This window comes from Amphiprion ocellaris, chromosome 16 (assembly GCF_022539595.1).
Source record: "Amphiprion ocellaris isolate individual 3 ecotype Okinawa chromosome 16, ASM2253959v1, whole genome shotgun sequence".
Taxonomy (NCBI): domain Eukaryota; kingdom Metazoa; phylum Chordata; class Actinopteri; family Pomacentridae; genus Amphiprion; species Amphiprion ocellaris.
Window position 1 is genome coordinate 8,213,619 of NC_072781.1, and position 23,277 is coordinate 8,236,895.

A 23,277-nucleotide genomic window follows, 5' to 3' on the forward strand; every position below is an offset into this window, starting at 1 on the left:
ATAATAAATCAATTCTTTGCTAACTAAACTTGTCACTAAAAATGAATTATTGACCAGATATGCATTTCAGTATATCTAGAATTTGCACTGTGAGAGTTCATATCTTACTCTATATCCTTTTCATAATTTTTTTTTTAAATCTATGTATTTTGTAAATTGTGCTTTTATATTGAGCTTATAATATGCAAGTTGCTGCTGCAATGCTGCAATTTCCTTAAGGGATTAATACCTTAGTACTCTTTTCATTTTTGCCTTCATTTTTGTCTACTATAGTTCATTAATTTGTATATAAAATGTAAAGCCAAGTGGGAGCTGGATATATATATATATATATATATATATATATATATATATATATATATATATATATATATATATATATGAACAATTAAAATTTTTAATCCGATTAATCACCATAGGGTTGCTGTGGAGTAATTTAGATTAATCTTTATATATATATATATATATATATATATATATATATATATATATATATATATATCATTAATTTTCAATCTAATTATAATATTTGGGAGAACATACATATGTGATCTTGACTGCAAATCTCATTTAGAACTGGAAAAACTCACAACTACTTAGCAAACTGAAGTTCTGAGTCAAAGATGGTGCAAAATCTTTGGATAAAGATGTTACAATCACTGACTAAGAGATGAAACAAAAGGATCTACTGTTAATCTGTGAAAGACTCCTGTCAGGGAAGGCATGTAGATGATGTAAACATGTAGACACAGTGACAGCTCTGTCAGATTCAATAGAAGAAAATGTACTCAGTGGGGTTCTTATCAAGCAGTATAAGCTTGTCAGCGGTATCAAAAGTAGACTGAGTGCATCAAAATATCAAGTTTTGTTGGAGTGATCCTTGTAAAGGTCAGACTACAAGTTCAGTCAGAAATGTTTTATTTTGACAAATCCAGGGCATCTTATACATTTCAGTGTAATCGTTTATAAACTGTGGAATAGTATCAGGATGATTTCATCATACTGTTTGTTCTGCATACTTTAGCTGCCTGACAGAACCTGAAAGATCAAGGTAATTTCCTACCCTCAGGCCATATGACTAGTTGACAGTTTCAAGCCACTGCCTTGTCCCACAATGCCCTTTGCCCACATCACACACCAAAGAGCTAAATGCACTACTGCACATGCACAATCAATTTGGTGCATACTCTTTTTGCACTGTTCTTTGTATATTCAGTATTTTATTCATTTGAATGAGTGCACTATGTAAATAGGTGAACCATGGCACCGGATAGCAACACAGTGAGCTCAGAATTTCATTGCATTTACTAGTTGTTTATTTTACCGTACGGGGACAAGCATTTAAATCCTTTGCACTCACCTTGTTTCACAATAACCAATATGAAACCAATTTCATGAACTTCTTGAAAATGTTGCCTTACATTTATGAGAAACCATTCTTTTCCTCATTTGATACAAAACAAAATCAATACAAAGAACTGACTCAGTGTGCAAATATAATCTGCACACCGAGATTCATATTGCTGCTAATTTTTCCTCTTTTATTATTGCACTAGGCTACTAGAGCTTTATTTTTTAACGTATGGTTAACTTTCTAAAACAGTGTGTCAATTTTAAAATACTTGTGGTCAACCCCTCACCAATAGATGGTCTCATGAGTGAGTGGGGTTGGTCTGTTCTTGTTCAACGCTGCATTTTCCTCGTAGTTGTCACTGGAGATGCGTTCAGGTGCTCCCCTTGAGCTTCGAACTCAGAGATACTCGTATATGAATATGTCTTTTTGTAAATTAAAACGAAGAAATACGCTGTGGATGGGCGGTTTGTTGTGACACGTTGCTGGATGTGAGCTGAGTGTGTCTTAGACTGTCAACATGTCACATATCATTTATTATATGCGACATTTTATGACTTCGTTGCCGTGCGGGTGTTGACGTGTTCGCCACCTTCCCGAGGTTTCAGCTTGTCCCTGAAGGCGGCACTTGTGACGGTATGAAGGGAGCTCCCCGCTTCTCCAGTCACAAACCGTCTCCCCGTGAAAACACCGAACGTACTGAGGAGGCATCCGTACCACATTGCGCTGATAACAAGCACAATTTGTAAAGAAGTCCTTCAACATTTCGACGGAAAGGTAAACACGCCACACATCTCTGCTGGCTCTTCGTCGAAAAAAAGAGCCCCCAGCTAGCGGCTCTCAGCCCGGTGTGAGCTCGGTTAGTAAACACTGAGGCTCCAAGTCGTGGCGAGATAATTGTTAATGTGTTAACTGCGCTGTGGCACAAACTCAGATCAACAGCTCTGTGTTGTCGCTAAGCTGCTTTTCCTTTGCGACACGACCACGGCTCAATATTACATTTATTCCCAAACACGGCGTTAGCTAACTAATGCTGCTCACTGGCCTTGTGTTGAAACATTTTTTCTTTATCGATAAAACATCTCCCGTTATCGTTAATTCCGATCCAACATGATTGACAGAGGCGCTACGTTTCTCTCTGTGTTATTTTTAAACGCAGTTTCTTGGTTTTAAAATACGAATTTAGCATTATGGTACACAGTCATGTAGCTAACAGTTCTCCCCAAATCGCGCTATAAACACAAGACCCCCGGGTGGACTGTGTTTTAGCTAGCGAGCTAGCTAGCTAAAACACTGAAGACGCCAGCTTGTCTATCTATTTATAGGTGGTCAGACTTTAAGCCTTTAAGCCACACTATACAGCGGCTGGAAAGGCCTCGATGTGAATGAAATGGGTGTTTTTAGCACGTTAACCCACCTGTGTCAATCGTGATTCTGATGTAACGCTATCTCACAGGTGTGCCTCTTAACGTTACTGTCAGCGGATCGGTGAACCATTTCAGCCGATTCCTGTCTCCCCGTCTCTCATTTTCAGTAAATATTAACTTAGAGTATTGCAGGTGGACAAACATTGGTTTTCCCTCAACGCGTCGGGCTGGCTCACATTTACCTCTGTTTTGTGCCTCTTTTTTATTTCCCTGAAGAGCAAACAGGGCGGAGCAGGCGACCTGATGTAGCACTGTCTTTTTTTTTCCACATTCCACTTTTTAGGAAAAACTTGATCACAGATCTGTTTAAACAGTTGTGTCGTTAGAGGAAAAAAAGCTCTCTTATTAGCAAGACATGACTGCCAAGATCCACTTAGGCCACAAAGAAATGCCCTGGAGACTGTCATATACACATCAGCCAAAGAGGAAAGTGCTAATAAACAGGGAGATGTCTGTGTGAAGGAAGCAGGGAGAAGGCAGCTCTTCACAGGCTTAATCACTGTGACTGCAGTCGGTGTCGACAGGGCAAAATGTTAAATAGGGTTTATTGTTGTCCCCGTATCCAGCTCCTGTGCAGAGAAAGCCTTGTTGCCAAAGCAAAGCGTGTAAGAGTCCGAACAAGCCAGTGTACGGGTGCATTTGACAAGCAAGGCACAGCAGCGTTTTTTGTCTTTAAGTGGAAACAATGAGTGTTCTGTAGGCACAGCTGTGGTTCAGCGTTGGGAAAACTGTCGCAGCAGACAACCAGCATACTGACCAGCAGTACCTTAGATTATCAACTTACTCCAGCCTGGAAACTCTGGAAGGAAAAAGCTCTTTCATGTCATTGTTTCTTTAAGCAGGAGCTGAACAATTTCGTTATTAACTAAGCTCCATTAACTTTTGTGTTTTAATTTGGAACTTAAACAACATGGACACTTTTCTATCTCATACTCCTGCTTCTCTAGTGTCGGCTGTACATTGCTTGATAGTTATCAAGCTTGTGCACATTTTTGATCTGGATTTTGTAGAAGAGAGACTAATTAGGGAAGACATACATCAACAGGGCAGGCAGAGGGAGATGGATGAGACTAATGCAGCCTCTCAGAGAAGAAGAGAGGGAGACATCAGGCTAAAACGAAGACTATACATGCAACAGATTTTCTATTAAATGTCTCCAACCTGTCTGAAGACATACTGGGAGTGTTAGCTGTGCATATTTATGGTGTCAGAGTCACAGGGTGTTTTGAGGTAATGGTCAAGCCCATAAACCCTTAATACCTGACTAATTGCTTCTCCACTGCCTGAGCAGGGTAGACTTGAGCCATACGCTCTGCCACTTAAAAATTAACCATAGTTTGCTACCATGCATGAATGAATATTAACATTTTTGCTGTATGTATGTACAAATGTGTGATATTTTTTAATTTCAGCTACCTAGAAATGAAAATTGAAAAAGAGTGGCTACAGAGACTGGTTTAATAGTTTCTACAGTCAATTTCTTTTGGAAAAATAATTGCCTGAAATAATTGCAAGGTCTGTGCATAGGCTTGCATGTTATAGGTACCAAGAAAATGGATGACAACGTGAGCTCAACAAGTCTTCACCATGAACCGACTCAACATTTAAACATCCATCTATCCTTCTGACACAAATAGAATTAAGTCACTGACCACAAAGGAGGTAAATATACTCCCTGACCACTTCATCTGTACAATCTAATATGGTTAAATACAAACAGCCTTGCAATAGCATCTGCGTTTACAAAATTTAGATGATATTATATCAGAAAGGAAGTAATGTGCACAATAGGAGATAGAAACATTGTATTAAAATTAATTCTGACATTTAGGACACATGACTGATCCGTTGTTTCCCCTTCTTTTGTTCCCTTCAGCACGAAATATGACCAAAACCTGCTGATGTGAAAGAATATTTACAACATACTCAATTGCCTTCTGTCCATTTTTCTTTAGTAGATGACCAGATTTTTTTAAGTTTCTTGTTCCAGTTTTTTTTCTTTAAATAGATGTTGGCAATTAACTGATTTTGTATGCAGCTTTTCCATCTGTTTATTAGAGCTCTGCATAGTATACCTTGCACTAGCTGATGATGCTACCCCTGGTAATTTATTTGCTCCATAGTAGATATTGGAAACAATCATAAATCATGTTTGATTTGTGTTTGATTGACAATTTTATGGAAACACAACTTCAGTGTTTTGCAGTTCAGTACAACACCACCACTAACTATGACTTAAATGGTAAGATATAGTAGAATTGACAAGTCTGTGACAATGTTGCCAAACAAGTTACATTACGGATATTATAAATGTTGATTTTTATAGGAGAACAATCTACCTACCATAGTTGGTTTGCTTGACAAAGCATCAAGCAGTGAAAGCTGTCAGATTAAACCAGTAATCTATTACATTTGTTATTGACCCTGTTTGCAAATCCCTTGCAAATCACAATGACTAGTTTGTTTTTTGAAGGAATTACTGGCCAAAACAAATGTTGACATTGTGATACGTGCACAAAATGCATGTAAACCACCGTTTTATCATCACTGGTTAGCAACCAATGATAGTTTGATTGCAGGGTTTCCTCCAGAGAAGCAACATGCAATAGCTTCAGCGCTGTTTCTCACCATAATTAGAAACACATGAAGTTGTACCATCATCACATGATGCCCCAGTTTCCTGTGGCCTACAACATCTTTTGGAGAACTAGGCTAGTAGCACTTTGATTTAGCCTATTTTTTGTTTTTCAGACAAGAAATTGTGTCAAAATATGAGATCAAAATTTTAATAATAATTGAACAGAAGGGCAATGTGTAAGTAGTGTAATGCTGTTTTACTCAGCTGTCCATTGAATAAATGAAGGAGCAACACAGATTTTAGAATGATTCGGTACAATTTGCTTTGGTATTGTGTGTATATAAGGATCTGTATCAGACAGGATGATGCAGGTACATGACGTGGTGAAGGGTGATGGGTGGGAGTATCGGTTAGGAATTTTAATTAGGACAAGCTGTGCTTGAGAAGGTCTTTTTTTGTGCAATTGTCTAGCCTTCTTACACCTGAGTTGGGTATTTCCCTGTCCTGGCTTGTTTCGGGTAACTTCTCTCTGCATTCCATTTGTGCTATGCAAGTGTCCCATGGTGTATAGGTACATGAGTGTGACAATATTTCAGCAGCAAACCACTATGTAGTGTAATTGCTGTAGACTCCTGACCTCATTTTTGGACACTTTGGCTTATTTTAAATGCAACAAATCAACATGATGTTGTACTGAGAGTAGACAGTGTGACTTCTGCCAAAGGTGTGAAAAATTTAAATCAGAACATGTTGGTCCAAAGTGCAATGAAGAGACATTACAAGATGATTTCTGCAACTTCAGTCTATGTTAATTCACATCTTCTATGCAGCAAAGTGAATCTAGGCTAATGTGTACGTAAAAAGTTTATTTAAAAGTTGGTTTATATTTTCTTATCTTGTAATGATTTTAAGCCTTTTGTCCCCAGATGGGTAGTTGTATTAATGTGCTGTTCTTATCTTGTACGTGTTTGTACAAGACAATGAAGAGAATACAAACTTTCTCTGTGGTTGTGGGTGTTGCCTCTGCTCCGCTTACCTAACCCTTTTTAAGCCAGGTGTATTTTTCTCGTATTAAGAATGAGTGAGTGTACAAAGTCTAGATAACATGACGAAGACAGGAACAACTGGAAATTTTGACCACCCCTGGATGTCCCTTTTTGTTAAATTACACTGTCTGGGAAGCTTTTAAAATACTATTCAGGGTATTAATATGGAATAATATGGGTGGGACTTTCTTTCTTTTTCCTTTCCTTATTAGAAAATGTAGGTTTTCTTGTACTGCCATTGAATTTTAAGGTCATCCAAAGGGTACATTAATTGCATCTTCCTATGGAGACCATGCAGGTTAAAGAAACTCCGACAGAACTAGGGCTCTGTGTGTTGTGACAGTAACTGCTTGTAAAACGTATTAACCTCGAAGCCAGTAGAGTCATGAGGTCACTTTATTGTGTTTTAAACGGTAGATGCCTCACAGTCTCATTAAGTTTACACCTTAGAAAGACACAAGTTTTGGGAGTTGCTGTGCTAGCACAAGATTCTTCAACTGCAGTGTTAATTCAAGAGTGAAAGTCAAACAAGTATACAGAAACCAGCAGGAAGTTGTGTATGTTCTGAACCCGGCATGCAAAGTCATTGCAGGTCTGTCAAGCTGTCAGAGTCATCGCCACAAACCTTTGTAGTTCAAATTGTTGATATGTAAAAAGATGGGCTAAACCTGTTGACAGCAAGTCTCCTGTGTTGCATCCCAGATATGGTGTCTGATGTGTCTACGCCACATGCAGCTGAGCAGAGACACTCGGCAATTTGTGTGTTGGTCCTCTGGGGACTGTGAGGGCCTGACATCCTCATCAGTGACTCATAAAGCTACAGGTGGTTTTCTCATTAGCGGATAGCACCTAGCAGTCCAGTGACTGTTGTGCCATTCAGCTCCCCGGAGACTTTAGAGAGAGCCGTCCCTGCCAAATTATACACAACGTTGTTCTGTGATAGCAGGGTTGTTAAGATCTGTATGATGAAGATTTTGATGCATTTTGTTGTAGGTTTATTGCCATTGTAGATTTTATCATATCTATATTTCCTCAAAGGACTTAGTGTCTTGTTTGAAATTAAAAACTAATATTGCGCAGGAATAAAAGTAGATCATTTTAATTACAACATGTGTCAGTGAACAGTTTGCACAAAAAAGATACTATACTTTCTGAACATGGTTTAGTTCACACCATACGCCGTTCATCATGGAGTCAGTCTTTTGACAATTTAAAGGATCCACCCTGTCGTGGGTCATTATTCCCCCAGGCAATGAGCAGTGTATTGTTCAAGGAAGCCACAGAGTGAACACCCTCTAGGCAGTTTATTAAACATTTACTTTTTGACAATAGAAACCTAAGCCTTGAAACAAATTCAAAGTTTAGGTGTGGCTTGCAAAATTATTAGGATATTTAAATTGAATCAAGTTAAAACATTTTGAATTTATTTACTGTAGAGGGTTCTCAGTAGCCTGCACCTTGTTCCAGGAAATAGCTCCTGGAAACTTTTCAAACAATTGTTTTCATTGTTGCAGTATTGCAAATCAAAATAATGCCACCTTTGTTTGAGTAATAGCGCTACATGTTCAAAACCTCCAAAGGAGCACCCCTTGTAAGGCCATTATTCTTTGGAAACATTGTTAAGTAATAAAATACCAGGGTTTTGAAGGGTTAGGCACCATGTACTTTCCTTCCACCTGTACCCTGTCTTGTCATACAGAGTAATGTGACACAAATAATGTTATCTCCTTTTTTATCTGTGATCTGTAAGAGACACACTTTGTTTCCGTTTTGCTCTGTGCTTCTGTCTCAGGTGCTGAAACAGGTTTGTCATACTGCTACTTTCAGTTTTTACAAACTTTAAGCACCACGGCGGTCTGTGTGACTTCAGACCAAACCTCTGAAGCACTACAGTTACCTGTCTCTAGGCTGATTTCATCATTGTCAGGGTGCGTGTGTGTGTTTGATAGGCAAAGCTCACACATCCAGGCGTCTCTAAGGAAATGGCAACAGCTTGTGTTAATGTTGTGACTACAGAGAAATGTTTTTCACTGGTGGGTGCTTGTGTTGTTTCCTTCACGTTCACACATACAAAAAAATGTTTTATTATTTGAATCAGTCCATTGTGAATTCATTCTTTTTGTTCAGTGGCAGCAATCTCTTTTTTTTTGTGATGTTTGTTGAGCTGACCGTTTAATCTTTAAAACACTGTGCATTCTAAGCGGGTTATTCATCAAACAGACAAACTAAAGGCTATGTACTGCTGATCACTGAGCCTCCTAGAAGTTTAGGTATTGAGTCATTTTCCCCAAGGCATTTCTTAATATACATAGGTTCTGTTTGGTGACTTTCAATTTCTCGAAACAGCAACATGAGTTACAGCACCACACTTCATAAAGCTCAGTGTATGTATATTGACTCATTGCTGGACAAGGACTGAGCTACCGTGCAATTCTCAGGGACATACCAAGTTAATTGTTAACCATATTATCCATCACTTCAAAAAGACAGGCCCAGTTATTTAAATATTGGCCTCACATTGTCTGTTGGGTGTTTGTATATGAGTTGTAAAGGGATACAGGTGAGAGCGTGTTGTCCACCCATTGTTAGTTCGCTTCATGAGATGGAAAAACACCACATAAAGGGATGCTACTCTTTCAAAAACTGTGTACAAAGAAAAAGACGACACCCTAAGGACACAAGGCAGGGAAGAGGACAAACAGTGCGTCCTTTTAAAAAGAGCTGGGAAACATTATATTTCATGACTTCTATGCTACTGACAATCACAGTTGATTATGTAATGTCAAGACCATTTTGCACAAATGTATCTCACACAAGCATCCATGGTAAATGCAACTTGAGCTGTCAGATATGAGAAGTATCCGTGAAACAGTATGTGGGAGTGGTCTGTGGCCCTTTTTTGCTGTTTCAGTTCCATATCATCAGTGACTAGTGATTCTGGACTGAAACACCCGATTAAACCTTTAAGAAAAAGTCTGTGCGTTTCACCTACACCATTCTGATTGGTTACACACCAAGAGTGCTAGCCTGTCAACACTAAAGGATAAAAGTTTAAAAGTTCTCCCAGTTAAACACACATAAAACACAAATGGACAAATACATTTCAACAAAGTCTTGTGCTAGACTTTGTGTTATTCCAAAATCTGATACCAAGATTTAAACTGTTATTGTACATGTATTTTGGTTCCAAATTTGTGAATGAAAAATCTCTTCAAGCTCACAGCGACATCTTCATTTTATAGATTATGAATGTGTCAATTTCCTGGTAAAGAAAAGCAGGAAAAACCTAAAATGCTTTATCAATTTTCACACTTGTTGCTGATCTTTCTAGGTTTGTGGCTCTGCTTTATTTGCTTCTGTGTTGTAACTTAAAGAAAACTCAATCTACTGTGATGGCTGGCAGCTGTCACATCTTCTGAAACACAGAGTAACCAAGTCTGTTTATTTGTACGTTTCCATCCAGCAAGAAAATATGTTTAGTCAGTATTTTGAATTGTTCTGTTTTATGGCTTCGTGGTTTTTAGGTTTCCTCTTTTGTTGCAGTGTCTTTGCAACTTTCCAGTTCATTGAAACTTTACTTGAGGAGCATATTTGTGTATGAATATATTTAATGTGCCATTCATTAAGTTGCAAATATTTTCATTATTGATTAATGTACAGATTGTTTTCTCATTCAATTTCTTCAAGCAATTTTTTTCTATAAGATAACAGAAAATAATGAATAATGTCCGTTGCAGGTGTCTGATTTAGTCAAACTCAAAGTCCAAATCCTCAAAATATTCACTTTTCAATTGGAAATGACTAAGAACACCAACAAGTTATTACACTAAATGGATAAAACCACAGAGTTGTCACATTTATTTCTTTAATAAAATGACTCAAGACACGAGAATTACTTGACCATCAAGTTGAATTTATGGGTTTTATCTATTCTCTCCACAAAGCTTCCTTTGTTGCTCATTAATACTAGCTTTCTTCACATCTGCGGTATTACAGAGTGATGACTTTACCCTGCAGACATGGTTCGGTTACTGGTGGAAACACTGGAATGGTTTGAGATTTGGTTTAGTTCTAGCTCAAGCACAGACATGCTGATTTGAAAATCCCTTCGTACGATTGTTTCTGGACCCAAACGCTCAGTGACTATTACTATGTGAGAGTCATACTGTGTTTGTCAGATATTAACTACCCAGTTGACATAAGACTGGTAAAGGCAGCTCAGGCCAGTCGGATTTCCATGGCTGTCTACGTGCGTGTCTTGTGTAAAAGTCTGTATATCTGTATTCAAATCTCAAATGTATTCAAGTCTGTACTTCAGATAATTTGACAAAGGCCATTCATTTCACCAGGAGACTTCAATTCTTACAAGGTGCAACCGTTTATTTTTCAGTAGCTCCCCCCCAAAAATAACTACACAGAATGAAAGCAGAAGGAAACAAATGTGCAGCGAAAGAGATAGAGTGATATCAAGTATAATCAATAGGTGTTGGCTCCTGATCACACAAGCATCGAGGAGACCGACGGAAGAGGTGGAAACTCAAAGACGGAAGGTGACGATAGGTCAGAGAAACAATTTTCCTCCCCACCGAGGCCAGCGTGGTGCAGCAGATGAAATGAGAGGAGGGCATTTAGGAACACATAACAGTGAGTGATAAACTGTACAACGCAGATGCCACTTGAAGCTCAAATTCAGGTCAGGTATTTTGAAAAGTGTATAAATGGATGCTCAACAGGGGGAAAAAAAGAACTCTAGAGCTTAGTGATATCATGAGAGTATCCAGCCTGCTATTTACCCTTGTAAATGTTTAATTAGTGAATGTCTGGATGATATTTGTAGCAGAGCCACTGAGGATTTCGGCATTTGTTCGTTGTTATACCCAATCTAAAATGACTCTCCACATCTGTGAAAGGCCGTTCAGAGTCATTTGTTCCCACTCTTGGCTGCCTAAACATGGGCTCCGGTTGGTGTGTTTATGTTTGTGTCAGCTTGACATATTGTTACTCCTGGATGGGATCTTTTTCTGGTGATGTCATATGTACTGCCTTGTGCTAAACCACCCAACCCCGCCTCCTTTCCCCTCCCTCCGGCCCCACCAAACTTTCAGAAGGGAAAGATTTACTGCATGAAGTAGAAGCAGTTATGTTTTAATCTGACTGTGATACGGTCCTACTTTATTTATTAGTGTTTTTTGGTGAGCTCAGCCTGTCTAGCTGGCTTGCTCCTCGCTTTGCGTTTAGTTTGTTGTTCCTGTTTATATTGGTTTTTAAGTCCGCGCTGGCATTTCCGCTTGATATGATACGTGTGATAGAGATATATGTTAAAAAAGGAGGAAGTCGTGACAACAAACAAGGTGTGATCTTTGCCCCCCTATTTTTTTAACTCGCCACCCAGATGCTTCTGGCGGTCTGTTCCTCTTTGATAGGGATGTTTTTCTCTTGTGTCGGTTTCCTCTGAACCAGGCTGGTACAATTATAGCTGTTTAACAACGATAAATTATTCACTTGAGAGTCGAAGAAGCCAGCAGTGCATAATCAGCCTCAACCAGTTCTCAGTTTTTGGTGTAGCTAGCCAAAGTTTTACCCATCATGCTGAACTCCAAACACTAAAGCAGACAGGCTCAGTAAGTCTTCACAGCTATGTCGCCCATTGGCAAAGATCTGGTTGTTCGCTGCTTCAGTTCTTTACTGGCAGGATTGGTCTGGATGGTACGGTGGCTGAAGGCTCAAAAGAAAAGAAGTGTGTTGTGCAACGTGCTAACACCTGATCCGCACAGCCACGTGGAGGGAGAAGTTAACTGTACTAAAAAGGGAAGAGACATGATATTGTTGCAATATGAGACCATTTTAGACATCATACTGTTGCGCTTAGCAGTTCTCTTGAAAAGTGACAATAGTTGCATCATTAATAATGAGAAGAACCAGAGAGAGAAGGTCAAACCGTGCCTTCTTTCTCACTGGCTTCCTGGTGTGAATTAGGTGTGAATCTCTTATTTTGTACAGCCACAAGCTCTTGTAATCTTAAGTCAGGAAGGTGGCTGCTTAACTGCTGGTAGACCAGACCCAATTTTATGAATATGGAGAAGCAACATGCTGAAAAACACGTTTTCGAGTAAATAATGATTTGAAGGGTGGCAAAGTTAGGAGACCTTGAAATGATGATTGTGAAGCAGTTTATAGTGTAAATGTCTTTGGACAGGTATTCACTTTCGCTGTCTTGTAGCAGTTGTATTTGCACGATTAAAGGAAAAAGGCAACGGCGGAGACTATACGCGAACCTTGTTAAATCAAATTCTTATGTGTGCTGTCTGCATCAATACAGTTCCCTCCTCTTTATTGATCTACTTAGACACCCAGTTAATGGATTTATCACTTCAGTAGGTGTGATTTCCATGCTGCTTTTATGAGCAGTATCAAGATAAAGCCTTGTCACTCTATAAACCTTACGCGTGTCTTTGTGTAATGGTGAGCATGTGACTTGTTTGTTTTTGTGATTAGTTAAACATACTTCACTTCCCTCAACACCTTAAACATCCACAGCTAACTGACTGATGTCAGTGCTGTGAGGAGCAGTTGGCCTTCATTAAGTAAACATATGACAAGAAGACTGAACTCTGTAAACACAAACCTTTATGCTGAAAATACAAGATTTTTGTGCTTCATCAGCACTGGCCGTAATAGACTTTCCCTCCTGAGTTGTCTTCCTCTGGTGTTGTTCTTAGGGGAAATGTAGCCTTTCAAGGTCTTTTGTCCAAGGAGAAGCTTCAGTGTCTTTTTGAGACCTTCCTCTGTTTTTGTAGTTCCTTGCCCTCAAACGATATTGTCCCAGTAGCCTCACTTCTGTTGCAATTCTGGCAGAAAATGTTATTTAAGCCTGCTTTTTGGCCAACGATTTTCCATGACATGTAATTTAGCGCTTACATATGCACCCCAGGTACTTTTTCTGCACTTTTAAGTCTTTTCTGAGAGAAGGGAATAACAGCTCAGAAGCATTTTTGTCCCTTATCTCAGTTCAAAATCAGAATAGATTTGCATATTCTCATGCAAATTACAAGTTACAAAACATGGCTACTTTTAAAGTTCAAAGCCCTCTTTTATCCAAATATTTTATTTAAATGCATGCTTATAAGCTACTTTATCTGTTATGGAATTGGTTTGTTTTCCCCATTGCCTTATTCAGTTGAATGAGATTATTTTTCGCAAGCTGTAAGCTGATTCGTAGACCAAAGGTCCTCAGCACAAAGCTGACTCAGCTACAGCTTAATCTCTGATGTGTCTGAGTTTTAAACTGTTAACAGATTGATGTAACTGCTGTTTGTTACACTGCATTTCTCTTTATCTCTTCTAAATGCTGCTTTCCTTTGCTCTCTTCAGACTATGTGAAGGAACACAGCTGGGCTGTCACGTAGCTGGTGTAATAGCCAGGGTCACGCTGTGCTGTTTGCATGTTATCCATGTGTTTATTTTCACACTTGTTCTTTAATGCTTGTATGTTACGTTAAAATCATGAGGGTATTAGGTCATATTGTTCATCAGACCTCTGCAGAGACAAATCTGACACAAGGTGTTGTTAGAATTGTAGACAACCCAGCTTTCTACCTGTTTATTTGGCCCTATTTTTGTGGCCTAAATGAACAGGCCTCTGAGCAGAGTCGAGGTGAGATGAGGTACTGATGTGCAGTTTGTTGTCCTGCCAACTGTTCAGCCTGCCAGTGTATTTAGTTGCTGTTGGCCTGAGCTGAGCTTGCTGTGTCGGGGCTTGATGACTGCTGGCTGACTGCCCTCTTGACAGGGGTGGGGCTGACTTAATGCTCAGCCCCGACCTTCACTCTGATTTATGAGTTCCTCTTTGCGGCCTGTCCCGTGTACCCTCCCTCCTCTATCCAAACGTTTTCCTCCTATCCATGCTGTAGATCAAAACTTGTCTCCAGCTGTACGTTGCACCCCCCCCCCCCCCAAACACAAACAGGGCCGCCCTGTGTCCACCACCGACATCGCGGTCTATAAACAAACGAATGATATGTAGCAGATGTGTGAGTTCATCTCCTTGTTGTTGCTAAGTTTTGGCTGAAGCTTGGAGGCCTGTTTTCTTCCAGTGTAGGAGTTTCTTTCGTAGCATTTTTTGCCTTGAGTGATAAATTGGTTAAGTAACCTAAATTACTTGGCCAGCTGACTTGACAGACTACTCCATCAAACTGTAGAAATTAAGATTTATCTGTGTATCGGCCCTGTCTGTTTTGCTTATCAAATGAATGATGAATCACTGCCTCACTGTACATGTTTTCTTTTCATCTCCCATCCATCACTTTCTCTGGCTTTATATTCACCTCAGATCTGTGTGATCGGTTGTATAATAATAATAATAATAATAGTGGTTTTGAACCAGAATCCCTTTTACATGTGTAATTCAAAAATATCACGTACCATGCTTGTGTATTTTGACTCTTTCTTAGCGGAGAGAAGGGAGATGTATAAAAGAGCTCGTCCACTTAGGATGTTGCCACAGATACCTGAAAGGTTTCCCTGCAGCAAGAATCAAAGAGGAGAAAGCAGCTCATCGACCAAGTCCTCATACTGTTGCTGCTGCTGTAAAAAAAAAATTAGAATGATGTGAATTATTCATTTATTGTTTCATGTCTGAAATTGACCTTAAGTGGTTTGATCAGTGATTTCCAGTATTTCTGAGTTGGCAAGACAACCTGTGCCACTCTCACTCAATCAGAGTGAACACATGGTCTTCCAGGCCAGGCATCCGGTCCAGGACTACACCCAGTAAATCTGTGGAGATTAACGTGGTAGTGAGCACTAGCATCATGAGTCATGCTTTATAATTGTCTTCTGTAGGAAAGAAATATCTGGAAGGGGATATTATTGTCATGACTGCATTCTGATTCACAGCATTTTGTTTTTCCGTTACCAGGGGTGCAGTGTGTGGAAAAAGCTGATGAACTGAGGAAAGCCGCCGTCCTTCACCGATCTTCTTTAACCCTGAGAGAACCGGCTGCCTTTTTTTTCCTTCTTCATCACCTAAAGAGGAGGCTGGGCTCCCTCGGGGTGCTAGACCCACCATGTGCCAAAACTGGAGAGGACCTACCAGTGCCCCATAGACAGCCTAACCTCTTGTGGACCTCGCCCTCTAGCCTGAGGACCCTCCTAATCCTCCATATTGCTCCCTGGTCAAGATGAAGAAGGTGGCAGCATGGTCAGAAGAGGATGTCTCTAATTGGCTGAGCAAGGAGGGGATGCCAGAGTACATAGATTTCCTCCATCAGATAGACGGCCCTGCTCTGCTCGGGCTCACCGAGGCAGATTTCCAGAAGCCTCCTCTTTCGCTGGTGTCGTCTGACGGCGGACAGCAACTGTTGGAGCGACTGGAGACGCTACGGATAGAGACTCATATCGAGGCTCACAAAAATGGCCACGCAAACGGGCACGTTGGTGGACTACCCAACGGAACTACCAAACCCCAGAGAAATGGCATGTTGGGGATGAAGGACCACAGGATGGAGATGATTCACATCCCCATGCCTACAATGGAATCCACGCGATCCTCGTTCCCTGCTGAGTGGGGGAAGACGGGCGTAGCGTTTGTCTACGCAGTGGTGTGCTTTGTTACCACTACTATTGTAATTTCAGTGGTCCATGAGAGAGTACCACCAAAGGAGCATACTCCACCACTGCCCGATAAGTTTTTCGACCTGTTTGACAGGGTGGAATGGGCCTTCTCCATCTGTGAGATTAATGGCATGTTGCTGGTGGCACTGTGGCTGATACAATGGATTCTACTCAAGCACAGGTAGAGTCATTGTCTTGCAGTTTAGCGTGGAGTTTAGTCATTCAAAATATATGTATAGATAATATATTGCTCTGCTATATAATTAATTTTCTTTGTCATTTTTTCTTTCTAGGTCAATTATAGGCAGGCGGTTCTTTTTCATTGTTGGCACACTCTATATGTACCGGTGTATTACAATGTACATCACGACTCTGCCTGTTCCTGGGATGCACTTTAAATGCTCTCCAAAGGTATGATACAGTCACATTTTTATTTCTGGCACCATTGTAGGCTAGTTGAGCATGAATGCCTTCCTTCTTGTTTAGAACAAATGCGTTTGTAATGAGTATAGTGATCAAACAATGAAATCTTGTACCTGAAACCCTCTGAGTGCTCTCTACTGATTTTACGATGTGATGTGTGCCAGTGCATTGTTTTTTTGGTTTGTTTTTTGTTTGTAAGAGGAACTTGAAGTGGTGACTTCACTTTTTTTTTATAGTTTCGATCAAATGATATTGCAAATGTTCTGCCAGGAAGCAGTTTCACATCCTTTTGTTTGAAGCCTCTGTGCAAATATTATTTGCGCTTGTTCATAAAAAAGTTAGATAACCCCAGTGAAAGCGGATGATGCGTATCCATCTCTAGCTTGTGTAACACTGTAGTTTTCATGACTTTGTTTCAGATGTGTGCTACTGGAGCACTAGCAATATGAGTACCCACTCAAAAAGCCACTATGAAGCACCAACTGTTGCAAAAACCCTCATTGTGTAAGGATAGGGAAAAATAGCATTGCATAAGACATGTTGATATGCTTGGGGAACATGAGAGTTAAGACATCAGACATGCTTTGTGTGCTTCCACCTTGATCTGCCTCACCCTCATTTTTGCTGGTCTTTAAGGATGCTGCCTCTCCTCCTTCTGTGGATCTGCAAATTTAAATGATAACCCACATTGTAAGTCAGTGGAAGTCAGTCTTAAAAGTAAATCAAATAATAAAGAAATCTGTATAAACGTATACATTGGTATGCATTTTGATACATTTGAATACCTTGCAGCATTACAGTGCTTGCTGCAATTTGCTGCTATTACTTTATATTAGTTTCACTAAAACTTTGAATGCAGGAGCTTCACTTACAATCAAGTGTTATACACTATTTGAACTACTGTGTACACTATTTGAACTCCTCTGATGAGATCACCTTTCACAACTTCTGTAGAAAAGTGACATGGAAGGGGAAAAAAATGCACATGCAGTGTAAATTGTTCTCAAAGCAGTGGAAAAGTAATTTAAAGGCGATGCATGGCTGCACGGATGAATCCAGACTCGATGGAAACTTTAATAGTAGCTGCTGGCACCTATACCATGAAGAACTAAACACACCTGTTGGATTTGTTTATGCTATGCTGCTGTATTTGATCTCTCTCTTTTATGTTCTACTGTTTCTTTAAAAGGCAGCAGTAAGATTTTCAGTTATTATACCTGCATTCATAATCTAAAATTGAATTATGACTCTGGTTTTTCTTTCAGCTTCTCGGGAACTGGGAGGCACAGATGAGGAGAGTAATGAAAATGATTGCTGGTGGGGGCCTGTCCATCACAGGTTCACACACCATGTGTGGCGATTATCTATATAGTGGCCACACCGTCATGTTAACGCTAACATACCTCTTCATCAAAGAGTGTAAGTTCCACTGTGTCTAGAGGATAGTTGAAGTAAGAATGTATAGGAAAGTGGTTTACTAGCGTGCAATATTTCATTTTGACAAGCCACATACGCAGTAATAATTTGTTGAAGACCAAGAGTGTATGTATGGATGTCACTTATGTCACAACGTTAGAAAATATTGGCAAGTAAAAGTGGCCTAAACTTTGATTACTTTTTGCTTTTAGCAGCTTCGGTATGTTACTAGCTTTTGCAGCACTTCTCTAAATTGTCAGGAGATCCAGATGCAAAGAAAATATAAAGGAAGTTCTGCACTGTCCACATGTCTTATAACATGTTCGTCTCAGCGTGTTAAGACATTGCACTGTTACATAATCACATTTTCTGTTCCTCAGCACAGCAGGCATTTCCGTTATCTAACGTATTTTGGTTTACCCACCCTCTTAGTTCGCCACTAAGTCAGCGTGTGGATGAGAAGTTGTAGCATTTTGGTCGCTTGGTTGAATTGTGAAGACTCAGGATTTCTAAGGAAAACTTGAGTTGAAAAGTTGCTTCTTGCATCACACAACACTGCAATGCTTTGTGTCTGAACGATACAGTAGTGACATCTAGTGGTGAAAAGGAGAAAGGCTTTGAGTAGCATTACTGCTGAAGCATGACTCTTAGGACCACAGCTGCTCATAGCCACTAGCTGACACTCGCTGGCCCCAGTGGCTCATTTAGTCCAAAGTCATGTACAAACATCAGTGGCTGATAAACTAACAAGTTGGGATTAGATTTCACTTCTTTCTGGAGTTGTTGTGTTAAGTTTGTTTTATGTGTTTTTTGTTATTGACAGATTCTCCCAGGCGGTTCTGGTGGTACCACTGGTTTTGCTGGACTTTGAGTGCCGTGGGGATTTTCTGTATCCTTCTGGCCCATGACCACTACACTGTGGATGTGGTCGTGGCATACTTTATTACTACACGTCTCTTCTGGTGGTACCACACTATGGCCAACCAGCAGGTCAGTGCAACATGTGATGCTAGATTTTTGAGTTAGTTAAAAGTTAAAAGCAGGTGAAAATAGATCCATTTTATTTGATATTCCTCGTGCTTTTTACCTTACAAACATTAAGTACCTAAGTTACGTAAAGTATTTACTGGGCCTGAACAAATTGAAGGACATGTCTAATTTAAAGTTTTCTAACAGATGCTTTGGCTTTTGCAGTGTGATATGATTTTTTAAAAGTCAAGCTTTACTTCAATATCTATACTGTAGTAGATTTAAAACATATGATGGAACATTGCCATTTGAGATACCATCAAATGTGTGACTATCACACAATTAGGATGTGGGAATCTGTAAAAACGACTGACACAACCGTTTAAACACAGGATCAGATGCAGTGTATAATGCATATCTTTAATTGCAGCCTTTGTAATTACCTAATTGCATCACCTAAAACTTTAGTGTTGATTTGAGATTAATTCTTCAGCCCTACTATGTACATGACAGATGATGTTTTCATAAAGCTACAGTATGAAAGTTGATTAAAATGACACCAATAAATCACCTGTACAGATGTTCCACGTTCATCTTGGCTCTTCCCAGCTGTTGCTTGACACAGAAAGTGATGTTTGCAGTCTATGGAGAGATCACATATGTGCACCTACCAGTGGTCATAAAACATGTGTAACACAGGTCCCACTGTTGATACCATGGTGTCACATGACATCCAGACTCATGACAGTTACGTCCATGCACGTGCACCACAAACAGCTGTAGTAATTTTTGATCAGCCCTTATATGTACCAGTTTGTTTTCTATGTAGAATGATTTAATTCTTAAAAGTCTGTGTTCATCAAGTGGCATCACTGTGCATCCATTATATAATATAAAGTGTGCCGTATGTATCGTTATGCAACATTATGAAATACACTCAGCCTTAGAGGTTCTTGTCGGCAGATTTTTGGACACCGTTGGCCCCTGTTTCCAGTCTGTGCAAAGCCAGTTGGCTGCCAATTGCAGCTTTGTATGTACTCTATAGACACAAGTGGTGTCGGTTATCTCATCTAATTTTGGCAAGACTGCAAACAAGCATACCTCCCAGATTGATCGACGATTCCTATAATATCTGATTGTTTTAAAAGTCCTGCTGTAAAACAGTGAGGGAGGATTTTGTGGTATTATTGGCAACAAAAGCTATGCTGAATTTTCAAGTAGTGGCTTTTTGAATTAACAAAATACACAAATTTGTGTCTGGTTGTAACCAAAGTTTTGTTTTTCCATGTGTGTATAAGACTCCATTTCAAAGCATTTGTTAACAGAAAGCGCAACTTGCACAGTGTTAAATGTAGGCAAATTTCAGCAGAAATTAAGTATTTGTGTCTTTTGTTGTGTTTCAGCTGAAGGAGACGTCACAAAGCAACCCGTTCTCTCGGGTGTGGTGGTATAGACTTTTCCAGTACTTTGAAGAGAACGTGACCGGCATGGTCCCCCGGAACTATCAGCTGCCGTTTTCATTGCGAGCGTTGCAGTGGAACCGCGGCGTGAAGTACAGCAAACTGGACATCCAGTGACCCCTGTCATGTTAAAGCAGGCAAGGACTGTGACTTCCATAAGTGCTGTTTTTATCCAAGGAACATGGCACTGTTCAATGTAGCGCTGTCCCTTCACCCCTAGTAACAAACGCATCCCTTCCAAATGGGTAGCACTGTGACCCACCTAGTATTTTTTTTTCTCGTCCTCTTTCTTCTCTGGTAGTATATGTCAACACAAAGCACTAATTTATTTGTTTAGTTTCCTCTTCATAGGCCGCATAAGTTTACTATTTTGTAGCAGATCTACAAAGCATTTCAACAAACTTCTAAAACTCAAAACTTTTTTTTTTTTTTTTAATTGAACAGGACTCGAATACTTTTTCCCCTCACAGCACAAAAAAACCATAAGTGATGTCTTCATGTTCTTAGATTTTAGTGCAAATAGGGTCAATCAGATGCTTATTTGAGAACCAAAATGCCATAAGCATTTTCTTTTGTTTTTTTTTATAGCAACTTACGTTTTGTAAACTGTCCTTGCTATAATGAGTCAAAGGTGCAAAAAATAATTTTTCTAAATATGTCAAACTTTATTTTTCAAAAGCAAATGATGTCCAACAAAAGATTTTTAGATTTTTATCTTTTTCAAGATGAATAACTGAAAGCATAAGAATCTAATGTGGTATAACGTTATTCCAGTGCCTTCCTTAGCTTGATTGTAAAACAGTTCAAGTACTATATGTCTTGTGTCTCTCTGCCACGGTACCACCTCGTACCGCGGCACGGTCACAGTCTCGTTCCCATGAATGTATAAAACTACGCCAGCCTTACCAGAAGATTGGTCTTCCCAAAATTAAGCGCAGTGAGTGAAATGTCCCGTTTGTTTGTCGATGCTTTATGATGTCAGTTTGTGCTTAGTTGGTCAATGCAGTTCTAACAGAGAAAATGACTGTTAATTGTATTTTTTTTGTTTGTTTTTTCAGCTGTAGCATTTCATTTCTACCAGTCAGTCTTTTAACCAACACCAGCCACGTTCAAAGCCTGATCACTCATGCTAAGTTGCCTGTGGGCATCACCATGTCTGATCATTTTTACTTTCTACCACAACATCATCTGCAAACATCACTGCCTAATTGGACAAGAAATGTCTCCAAGGTGCAGAGTTAAGTTATTCTGGACCTGGACATGTCATTGCAGCATCTCTTGCTCAGGAGATAATGAACCTTTCTCTTGTTCCCCACATAGATTCCCTGTTTGAAATCAGAATTAACCTCATCACTGTCTTGTTTTGTAACCTCCTTGTTGATGAGATGGAGAGGAAAGTGTTCAATGTGACACTTATCTTGAGCTAATTAGATGTCAAAGTTGTGAAAACAGAAGCTTCAGGCAAAGCGTCTGAAACTGTCTGTCTGAATCTCTTCGTACTTTTATCGTTTTGGTTTTTTTTCTTGTACTGAGTCAAGCTGCTATTCTACAGTTTGAAGATGGTGTATCTTCTGTATGCAGTGTCTCCTGAAGTGCAATGCCAAAACAATCTTCTCTCTAGAAGTAGCAAACATACGATATGGAACTTGTTTGTGGGGAGCAAGCTGAACCATGATGCACAGAGCTGGTGACACATTTGGCCATGAGTGTGCAAACATTGATTTCCATGAATGTGAAAATGCGTCCACATTGATCCTAATCATGTATACGATGACTTTTTTTTGTTGTTGTGTAATTATGACTGAACTGTAAAGAGCAAGTATTACACAAGTTCATGTATAGGGAAAGATTTAACTCATTATGTGAAACTTTTTTCAGACTGAATTTAGTTAGCTCTGATGAAAAACTGCACTAATCTTTAATTCTACAATTTCCAACTAAATAACAGTGATGACGTGATCTTTAATCAAAGGAAGGGGGCCAGAAAACAGTATTTTAAAAGCTTTTGATGCCAACAGGAGTCTTAATGTTTGAGAAAAATAATAGTCCAGGCTCAACCTCCTTCCTGTAGCATCGTCCAGTCATTTCACTTTTACAACAATTGTCAGTTCGTAAGAGCACAGGAGGTTCCTCACTTATGGCCATATTTACGATGACGTTTGATTGAAACATGGCTCTCTTAATATCTGAGGGCTTTGATAAGGATGAAGGTGGGATTTAATGTTTGTCTTCTAGTTTGCCAATCAAGTTATTTTATTTTTGTTTTTGTCTACAAGAAATGAACGTCTGTTTTCTTGTACATTTCTCTGTAAACTTCTCACCCTCTTTGTCCCTTTTTTGTGCGTATACCAGATGTTTGTAAGATATGATAAAGGATTCTACTTGGGATGTTTTTGAATAAAACATTTTACTATAATGCATTTCATTTACCGTCGATCTCTTTCTTTACTGGTAAACCGATGGTCTGTTGTTCTTGAATCAGATTAGATTCTCATCGTGTCAACTCATCGTGCAAAACGATGATGTCATGCCAGAGCCACTAACAGCCAGCAGGTGGACACGTTGAGCTGTATTAATAGAAATGAGGGCTGGCCTCTCCTTTCACAATGTGTTTTGTCTTCCAGTTTATATTTGTGGACTTCAAGACGTCTGACAGTTATTTCCTCCATTTGCTCATTCTAGGCCTCTCGCTAAGCTTTCAAACATGTCCTGCTCATGTTTCAATGCTGGAGTCTCCCTCTAACTTCTCCGCTCGTCCTCCCAGCTGTTTATAGTCAGCCAGTTCAGTAATCTGAGCCTCTTTGAATAAACACAAACCACCTACACACACTTGCACTTAAATCTTCAGCCAATTGGGGCTGTGAAACAGGTCACAACAGTGGTGTATCATCAGTTTAAAAGGCAAAACTTGTTAATGAAGAGTTGCTTGGTTACACATCTAGCAGCTGCAGAGAAACGGTTATTCATTTGTTGTGTTTCTTTGCACCTGATAAAT

General features: G+C 39.6%; 1 protein-coding gene across 1 annotated transcript; it reads left to right on the plus strand.

Moving 5' to 3' along the window:
• The first annotated feature begins 1,968 nt into the window (after positions 1–1,968).
• Positions 1,969–22,702, plus strand: sgms1a (sphingomyelin synthase 1a). Its single transcript, XM_023299021.3, has 6 exons — positions 1,969–2,128; positions 15,320–16,195; positions 16,308–16,425; positions 17,703–17,856; positions 18,677–18,843; positions 20,226–22,702. Exons 2-6 carry the CDS (start codon positions 15,582–15,584, stop codon positions 20,397–20,399), a joined length of 1,227 nt encoding a protein of 408 aa, XP_023154789.1. The 5' UTR covers positions 1,969–2,128; positions 15,320–15,581; the 3' UTR covers positions 20,400–22,702.
• The last annotated feature ends 575 nt before the right edge of the window (positions 22,703–23,277 follow it).

Excerpts from the sequence above, each read along its gene's own strand:
- sgms1a (XM_023299021.3), top strand. The coding sequence starts at position 15,582 with ATGAAGAAGGTGGCAGCATGGTCAGAAGAGGATGTCTCTAATTGGCTG. Across the intron at positions 16,426-17,702 it reads ACTTTAAATGCTCTCCAAAG|CTTCTCGGGAACTGGGAGGC; the intron begins GTATGATACAGT and ends TTTTTCTTTCAG. Across the intron at positions 17,857-18,676 it reads ATACCTCTTCATCAAAGAGT|ATTCTCCCAGGCGGTTCTGG; the intron begins GTAAGTTCCACT and ends TGTTATTGACAG.